General features: G+C 45.3%; 1 protein-coding gene across 1 annotated transcript; it reads left to right on the top strand.

Moving 5' to 3' along the window:
* Positions 1-4103: 4103 nt before the first annotated feature.
* On the top strand, positions 4104-6696 carry LOC123449786 (probable adenylate kinase 1, chloroplastic). Its single transcript, XM_045127118.1, has 4 exons — positions 4104-4524; positions 5337-5477; positions 5768-6040; positions 6232-6696. The coding sequence occupies exons 1-4, from the start codon at positions 4207-4209 to the stop codon at positions 6373-6375; spliced, it is 876 nt and encodes a 291-aa protein (XP_044983053.1). The 5' UTR covers positions 4104-4206; the 3' UTR covers positions 6376-6696.
* The last annotated feature ends 2886 nt before the right edge of the window (positions 6697-9582 follow it).

Here is a 9582-nt window from a genome sequence, read left to right as displayed (position 1 = left end):
CCGTGAAGACTCGTGTAGCATTGAACGACTAAAAGGGATTCACGTTGGAGCGGTTGGCGCTCCTGTTTTTTATGGGTAAGACCAATGCTTCTCCATCCTTTTTGTCCGACACCGCTGATACACAATGTTTTTGCACCGATTTAATAGTGTTTTCCATCAGCAATGCTATCAACAAGTAACAATAGAGTATAGATAGAGTACATAGTTTACTATATGGTATAAATACGATCTAGAGCTATATGGATGCGGGTAGAGAGGGGAGCTATACATGGGTTGGAGGTTATAGGGGGGAGAAGTAGGGGACTCTCAATAGAACGAGAGCAAATTAGAGTGACAACTTGGCCCCATGAGTAGGGTTGAAAACGAGTCGAGTTCGAGCAAGTTATACTAGGCTCATCTCTACTTATATTAAAATTACAGGTTAAAAAACTTATATTAAAATTCAAGTGAGCTCAAACCGAGTGAAGATCGAGGTCGAGCTATAAAAAGTGGCTCATGCTCAGCTTGTAATGACCGTGAGTCGATCTCGAGCTAGTTTCAAGCTAAATATGATGATTTTCTTTAATAACCGAAGACAACTTTTCGAACAAGGTTGGCTACAACATAACATAAAAACAATATAATTCAACTTAGACTCTCTCAATTGAAGACTAGTACTTAATAGCATGAGATCATGGATGAACTAACAACAGATCATGGATGAACTAGCAAGAGATCTTCTTTATTGCATTTGCCGCAAGCCATATGATAACAGGGCCATGATATCATTCGATCAGTGTGACGAGTGGTATCATTTTGATTGCATCAACTTGTGTGCCACCCTCCAAAAACAAAACAAAAAACATTATATATATTGTTGTCCTGCTTGTGGTCCTAATAATGGCGAAGGGTTTATACCGCTTCCCCGGTCAGCTTGGGAGAAGGATAGGTATGTTTACTCATTTTAACCATGTCCATTTGAGCTGTTAGCTTGGTCTAGATGTGCTTGCTTGGTCCATTTGAGTTGTTAGCTTGTTTGTACTACATGATGTGCATTTAATTGCACGTTCTTTCATATAACTCATTTACCCGACGTCTCAGATCAAGTGCGGAAGCAGGAACTCACACTCCTCCAGCATCCGGTGATGAACGAGAAATTGTGTAGGGTAATAAGTGTAGAAGCAACCAATAGGAAAAAAAAATCCCCGGTTAGGTTAGGTTTGGTAAAGCTTTCTCATACATGATTCCTGTTAGGGCTTGATGGCATGTCCCATTGTATATGATGTAAAATGTTGTGGACAAGATTGCGACATGTCCCACTGTATATTATTGACGGCATGTCCCATTGTATATTGATCCTTTACCAACCAACCCAATCAAAGCGATGTGCGTCCATCGACCCAAACAGAAGACAATTTGAGTCGGTGCGTTGGACCTCCTCTTTTGTGTGCGTCGACCCAAACAGAAGACGATTTGAGTCGGTGTGTTGGCTCTTGCATGCCTTTGCCAAAACTTAGCAAAGCCAAAACGAAAACAAAATCAGTCAAGGCTAGGGAGCTTGTGTCCCCCATCAATGCCAACGTAGGTTGCACATCGAAAAGGCTAGGCAATTGTGTCCAGTCCCATCGATGGGCGCTGCACACTGAAAATGCTAGGCAGTTGTGTCCAGTCCCATCGACGGACGCTGCACACTGAAAAGAAAAGGTGCACGTCGCCTTAACACCGCTGCCCGTCCTCCTGCTCACTGTGCACAAAAGACGAGGCGCTACACCACACCAGCTTCGGCAAGACTTTTCAAACAAAGGTAGGCCACAACATAACATAAAAACAATATAATTCAACTTATTCTCTCTCAATTGAAGACTAGTACTTAATAGCATGGATCATGGATGAACTAAGAAGAGATCATGGATGAACTAGCAAGAGATCTTCTTTATTGCATTTGCCGCAAGCCATATGATAACAGGGCCATGATATCATGCGATCAGTGTGACGAGTGGTATCGTTTTGATTGCATCAACTTGTGTGCCCCCCTCCAAAAATAAAAATAAAATCTATATATTGTTGTCCTGCTTGTGGTCCTAATAATGGCGAAGGGTTTATATCGCTTCCCCGGTCAGCCAGGGAGAAGGGTAGGTATGTTTACTCATTTTAACCATGTCCATTTGAGCTGTTAGCTTGGTCTAGATGTGCTTGCTTGGTCCATTTGAGTTGTTAGCTTGTTTGTACTGCATGATGTGCATTTAATTGGACGTTCTTTCATATAATTAGTTTTCCCGACGTCTCAGATCAAGTGCGAAAGCAGGACCTCACACTCCTACAGCATCCGGTGGTGAACCGGAAATTGTGGAGGGTAATAAGTGTAGAAGCAACCAGCAGGAAAAAAAAATCCCTGGTTAGGTTAGATTTGGTAAAGCTTTCTCATACATGATTCCTGTTAGGGCTTGATGGCATGTCCCATTGTATATGATGTAACAGGTTGTGGCCAAGGTTGCGACCGGTCCCACTATATATTATTGACGACATGTCCCATTGTATACTGATCCTCTACCAACCAATCCAATTAAAGCGATGCACGTCCATCGACCCAAACAGAAGACGATTTGAGTGGGTGCGTTGGACCTCCTCTTGTGCGTCGATCCAAACAGAAGACGATTTGAGTCGGTGCGTTGGCTCTTGCATGTTTTACCAAAACTTAGCAAAGCCAAAACGAAAACAAAATCAGTCAAGGCTAGGGAGCTTCTGTTCCCCATCAATTCCAACGTAGGCTGCACATTGAAAAGGCTAGGCAGTTGTGTCCAGTCCCATCGACAGGCGCTGCACACTGAAAAGATTAGGCAGTTGTGTCCAGTCCCATCGACGGACGCTGCACACTAAAAAGAAAAGGTGCACGTCGCCTTAGCACCACTGCCCGTACTCCTGCTCGTTTGATGTGCACAAGAGACGAGGCGTTACACCACACGAGCTTCGCCAAGATTTTTCGAACAAGGTCGGCCACAAGATAACATAAAAACAATATAATTCAACTTATTCTCTCTCAATTCAAATTTTCTTCGCACTAGATTAAGGTTCCATGTTTGGTATTTGTTAAAATGAAAACAAAATCATACACAACTTATACGAAAATCTTTTTTGACTATCGGAATTATATAATATAATTATATAATATCGGAGTATCAAGCTAAAATCAAGCAAATCAGTGTTAGCTCAAGATCAACTCATTTCTTAGGCTGCTCATAGTGGGGAGTAACATATAGTAGTATCATGCATATGTTACTATTGTATGATACTACCTTCATAGTGCATTGTATCATAAACTAATATCATATGTGGTCTCATTTATTGACATGCATGACACATAGTAGCATAGCATTTAACATGATACGGTATCTACATATGTTACTCTAACCCTCTCTCTTTTCTTTAATTACTTGTCACATCAGCATGTTTGCTAGTCTCAAGACTATGATACTAGCTATGTTAGGCTGCCCGTAATGGGAGTATCATAGTTAGTATCATGCATACCAACTAGACAATTTCGATGAGGTGGCATAGAATTAAAAGAAAAAAGAGGGGTTTGAGTATCATATCATGATACCGTATCATATTAAATGATGTGCTACTATTATGTGTCTTGCATGATAATAAATGAACTACCCTATGACACTAAGATATGATACAATGCATTACGAATGTGATATCATATGCATGATACTAGCATACAGTATGATACGATACAACCAGTCTTACCCCACTATGACCAGCCTTAATCGATCTACATAAAATATTAATGCTCAACTTATTTCTTTTCGAGTAGATCGAGCAGCTCATGAGCCCTACTACTACCTACGAGAAAGGATATTCTCCGGCATCCAGATTCCGCATAGGCACAAAGATCCACATTCGCATCGGACGGTCAAAATGTAGTACTATTACTGCGATGGAACCCGTCCGGCGCGAACAGCTCTAACCTCGCGCCCGCCACGCATGCACCCGGTCCATAGGACCACGGACAACGACAGGTAGGGCCGCTGCACGCGTTGGCGCTGGACCCGTGCCACGGCCCCCCCGCCTCAGCCCGGCATCGTCTTCTCCTCCAAGCCGCTCCCCCCACCCCCGTCGCATCTGTGCTCGCGAAGCCGCCGCGCTCGCGTACAAATACCCGGCGGAGGAAACGGCGAGGGGCCACCGAACCCTAAAACCCCGCGCCTCCGTCTCCGCCACGCCATGGCGGCCGTACAGCGCCTGCTCCGCGCCGCGGCGTCGTCGTCGACATCCTCCGTCGCCGCGGGCAGGAGGCGCATGGCGACGTCGCTGGCGCCCGAGCAGGTTCCCGCGGCGGCGCCGGCCTTCCCGTTCGCGGGGGCGGAGAGGAGGCGTCGGCCGGCGCACGAGAGGAACGTGCAGTGGGTCTTCCTCGGCTGCCCCGGCGTTGGCAAGGGCACCTACGCCAGCCGCCTCTCCCGCCTCCTCGGCGTGCCCCATATCGCCACCGGCGACCTCGTCCGCGACGAGCTCGCCTCCACCGGGCCCGATGCCGTGCAGGTGACTGCCCCTCCCCCCGTTTCCCTCTCCGCTGATTTCCGGATCTCGATCTGGATCTGTGAATTCGGATGTGCCTAATTGTGGTGTGTGGCCTTGCTCCTAGTGATTATCGAAGAAATTTAGCGGTGAAGTACTACCCAAATGGGATTTATTTAGATCCAGATGTCAAGATTTTAATTTTGTACTGAACATTCAGACTTAATCTTCAGGATCCTGTCGGGGACTGCTTGAGCTTGAGTTGGATAGGATAGCCACTTGTGCTCAGCGTGCTATTGCGATCCATTCTGGCTCCATTTGCAGACCTGAGATCATAATTTTGTCGAAGTTTTGCATCTTCTATAGATGTAGATTGATAACGGAAGTGCCAAGCAAAAGTAATATTGTTTTTGAATTCATAGACACCAACGTTCTAATGCTTCTAATTATTATATCCTATGATTCTGCCTTTGGCTATTTTATTCCAGTTGGAAAGGTGTAGCTGGCTAGTCACCTGAACGTTCTAATGCTTCTAATTGGGAAAGCAAGCAGCCTATTCACTAGAACTTTTTCTAATACTTCCAATCCTGAATAGACAGGAAGAGTAAATATATACTTATCCTATTGCTTCCCCCAGAGTCTATTGCTAAGGTGGTTACAAACCATAAATGTATCATTCTTATTTAATCAATGGCAATGATGAATGCATCAGAAGGACTTTTTTTTTACTGTGTCTTGACATGGGTGCTGCATGATCGTGCTATATTAGCTTTGCTCTTATCTGATTATCCTTTTTCTTTCCTTTGGAAATGACATGGTCGGTTTTTCTTCTGCAGCTTAAGGAAATTGTTAATCAAGGAAAGCTGGTTTCTGATGAAATTATCATCAATCTTTTATCTAAACGGCTTAGGAAAGGACAAGAGAAGGGCGAATCAGGTTTTATTCTTGATGGGTTTCCACGCACTGTAAACCAAGCGGTGAGGATTTTTTTACATATCATGAGTCATTTCTGCTTTGTTTATTTCTACTGGTATGAAGAACTTGGTGATTGAATTCCATCAATTTCATTTAATGGGTTTCCTGCCGGCTTGATATGTCGAAGTGCAATGCGATATATCTAAAAATCTTTCTATCTTAGCTTGCTGGTATATAACGTTTTGATTAACTGGTGTCAAGCAAATGCTGCAATCAAATAATCTTTGATGTTTTTTTACTTAATCATGATGGTCCAAACTAACAATTTTTTTCTTCCATATGCCTTGCTTAGGAAATTCTTGATGGAGTTACAGACATTGATATGGTGGTTAATCTGAAGTTGAGGGAAGATATCATAGTACAGAAATGCCTTGGTAGACGTATTTGTAGCCAGTGTGGTAAGAACTTCAATCTGGCCTGCATTGATGTCAAGGCTGAAAATGGGCTACCACCAATATACATGTCACCATTGTTACCCCCCAATAACTGCATGTCAAAGCTTCTTACTCGAGATGACGACACTGAAGAGGTTGTGAGAAATCGCCTGCGGATTTACAATGAAATGGTATTAATTCTCTGCATTTCCACACTTCATATATAATTCTTTGCAGTTTATTCCACCTAGTTAAATTTGATTCCTGGATCAGCATTAGCAGTAATGTGCCGAGCAGCATCAGCATCCCTAAATTGCTTTTGCTGACATGCCTGATGGAACTAGTAATACCAATCAGCATTTTGTCTTGCTTGTCTTTCCAGAGCCAACCCGTGGAGGATTTCTATCAGAAGCAGGGGAAGGTTCTGGAGTTCGATTTGCCCGGAGGAATCCCTGAATCTTGGCCAAAGTTGCTCGACGTTCTGAATCTCGAGGACCAACAGGAGATGAAGTTGGCCGCGGCGTAAGTCCCCTCCCCCGTGGGACAGACCTTACATAGTCCAAAGCATACCTTACATTTTTTCAATAATGGGGAAGAAGGATAAAAACTCTTGTCTCCATAGATATGTGTGCCTTTGTGAGAGTAATTTTTGACCAGTAGCGAGCTATCTATTCTCACCGGCGTTTTCGCGAGCCGGTGCTATGTAACGATCATAACGAGATTTTGATCTTGACTTGGGCAGTGTTTTTCCGAGTGAGCAGTTTGTGGTGCGGAAGGACACCATGTAATGTTTATTCAAGATGAAGAGTGATGGACTGCCATCTGTGCTTCTATAGTTGCATTTTAATTGGAGTAAGGTGGTCGCATGGGACGTAACCCGAGCTTACATGTTTCTTGAACAATAAAATCGGGAAAAATATTAAAAAAACGAACAATTCTGATTTTTTTTAATAAACTTTGACAAAAGTTTTGTATGCTTGCAAAATTTCAGCTCGAAATGACATTTGTGCAAGTCGTGGCAAAAAAAAAAAGATGCCTCAAAAATGCTAGTTTTGAATACCTTTTTGACTGTTGATTTTCTTTTCGTCGTGACTTTCACAAATTTTTTTTGGGATGAATTTTGGTATGCATGTATACATTTGTCAAAGTTTATTAAAAAAATCAGATTTTTTTGAATTATTTTATGAAGAAATTCGAGTTTACTGTTTATGAGGGAGTATTTGAGTTTGGGAGTAGAATAGGACTTTCAGGTCGCATGAGGTTTTTAGGTTAGGGAAGCATGTTTGTGCACTAAGTAGTTTTGTTTTCAGTTTCATTTGATTCAAATGATCTGTGGCGGCCAATACAGCAGCAGTTAATGCATACGATCTCTGAAGAAAGATCCCAAAGATCCGAATGCGGCGTCCTCGACAGCATTTTCTTCCATCATCCATGCTGCGTCACCTGGCATCTGCATCTGTGGCATAGATCCACATCCCCCTCTTCAAGTGAGCGCAGTGCGGAAGTGGGCCAAAAGTACACCATCACGTGAGGCGGCTGGGTTGCTGGCCCCATGGTCCTGACCGCGAGTGGGCTGTCCCGCTGCTGTCGGCCACAACATGACGCAACTCCAACGCATTTCGTACCGCCTTAACTGACTAGGGGATACAAAGCGCACTCCCATCTCGTTAGGGTTTTTCGTCCTCTCGTAGGCGATGGCGGCGTTCGTCATCTACGTTGAGATCTTGCTCCCCTGCGTCCTCCCCACGCCACCGTCTAGCTGGGGCCTTGTGCTCCCGGCCGGGGGACGGCGGCGATTCGGTTAGGGTCAAAACGCTCGCGGTTTTTTCACGGGCGAGAGAGATCATGGCGTCGAAAGCTTCATCCTAGGGTACCTCTGATCTGGAGGCGATGATGGAGGAGCTAGGTCTGAACGAAGAGAATCTGCAAGATGTAGTGGTCGATGAAAAGTATCTGCCCGAAGAATCCACACGTTGGATGGCGATCGCTAGAGTGCACACACCCAAATCCTACAACCAATATTGGTTTTATCGCACGATGAAGGTCACCTAGGATCTAGGGCAAGAAGTAAAAATTCGCCCACTTGAGGAGAATCTCTACACCCTCCAATTTCAGTGCCTCGGAGACTGGGAGAGGGTCATGGAAGAAGGTCCCTCGTCGTTCAAAGGTAAGGCTGTGGTCATGGCGCCATATGATGGGTTTACTCGACCCTCCACCATTGTTCTGGACAAGATCGAGATCTGGGCGCAGATGCACGATTTCCCGGAGGGCTACTTCCCGCTGATCAAGTCGCTAGCTGCCACTATCGGTGAGTTCGTTTTCGCCGAGCCAAAATCCCAGGACTTCGAAGGGAACTTCTTTCGTGTTCGTGTCAAGATCAATGTCAGAGAACCTTTGAGGAACACTGTTTTCGTTGGTCAAGAACAGGAAGAGGGAGATCTTTATTGTCAAATATGAAAGGCTGCCTGACTGGTGCGCCGTCTATGGCCATCTAGGGCACCTGCACAAGGAATGCGGAGACGGGGTTCACCCACCCAAAGCCCTAGTCTTCAAGGATCTGCGTGCTACTTGGTTCCTGGGACCGGGTCGTGGGCCTGGCGAAGGGAGAGCTGGAAGAGGAACAAGAGCTCAAGGAGGTTGTGGCAATGGACGTTCTGGTCGAGGCGGCCAGGGCCAAGGACAAACTGCTAATGAGAGGTTTATGAATGAGGATGGTGTCGATGCCGATATGGAGGAGGCAGACATGAACCGTAAGAGAGGTTCCCTCGGAAACATGCCATTACTCGCTGCTCCAGGAACCACATCGTCAACACAGGGAGATATTCCCATGCTCCCAGACACCTCTGTTCCGACCAGTCCTTCGTCCAAACATGAACCAAAGAGATCCAAGACCAACCTGTCCACGACAGAAAAGAACCAGGGGAAGAATAGAGTGGCAAGTACTAACAATGATGCGCGTTTGGTGGGCCCCAATAGTGGGTCGCGCCTAGCGCAATGAGTTGCTTAGTGTGGAACTGTCGTGGGGTTGGCAAACCGGCGACAGTTCGAGAGCTTCGGGACCTCTCGAAGCAATTTGCCCCTTGTATTGTATGCATACTTGAGACGTAAATAGAAGGTTCTCGTGTAGAGGGTCTGGTAGGATCTCTAGAATACAATAAAACTTTTGCTGTAAGCAGCTCTGGTAGAAGTGGGGGACTAGGCATTTTTTGGAATGAAGAAATAAAGCTGGAAATTCTTGGTTACTCGGAATACCATATTGATACTCTTGTAAAAGAACTAACGGGCATAGAGACCAGGATCACCTTCGTCTATGGTGAATCCCAAGTGAGCGAAAGACATAGAACTTGGGATATGCTACGAGGCATTACAGGGACGGGCAGTTTGCCATGGGTGGTGATAGGAGACTTCAACGAGGTAATCCATGCACACGAACATGACGGAGTGGGTAACCGCAGCCAAGCACAGATGGATGCATTCCGCGACGCACTTGATACATGTGGTCTGATCGACATAGGATACAAAGGACAATCTTGGACTTTTGAGAAGAAGGTCGCTGGAGGAAGTTTTACGAGAGTCAGATTGGATAGGGGTGTTGCAAATCCAGATTTGATGATAGCCTACCCCACTGCCTCGGTGGAACATCTAACAGCAGCTACATCGGATCATGCTCCTCTTCTGCTGCGGTTGCAAGAAATGCAAGGGGGCAGACGGGGGCCGAAGCCTTTCAAATATG

The sequence above is a fragment of the Hordeum vulgare genome, chromosome 4H (assembly GCF_904849725.1).
Source record: "Hordeum vulgare subsp. vulgare chromosome 4H, MorexV3_pseudomolecules_assembly, whole genome shotgun sequence".
Taxonomy (NCBI): Eukaryota; Viridiplantae; Streptophyta; class Magnoliopsida; order Poales; family Poaceae; genus Hordeum; species Hordeum vulgare.
The sequence above is the reverse complement of the archived record's forward strand: the minus strand, read 5'-3'. Positions and strand labels throughout refer to the sequence as shown.

Bases quoted from the DNA above. Each gene is read 5' to 3' on its own strand.
- LOC123449786 (XM_045127118.1), top strand. From the start codon at position 4,207: ATGGCGGCCGTACAGCGCCTGCTCCGCGCCGCGGCGTCGTCGTCGACA. The intron at 4,525-5,336 runs GTGACTGCCCCT...TTTCTTCTGCAG, and splicing joins CCGGGCCCGATGCCGTGCAG to CTTAAGGAAATTGTTAATCA. The intron at 5,478-5,767 runs GTGAGGATTTTT...TGCCTTGCTTAG, and splicing joins CACGCACTGTAAACCAAGCG to GAAATTCTTGATGGAGTTAC.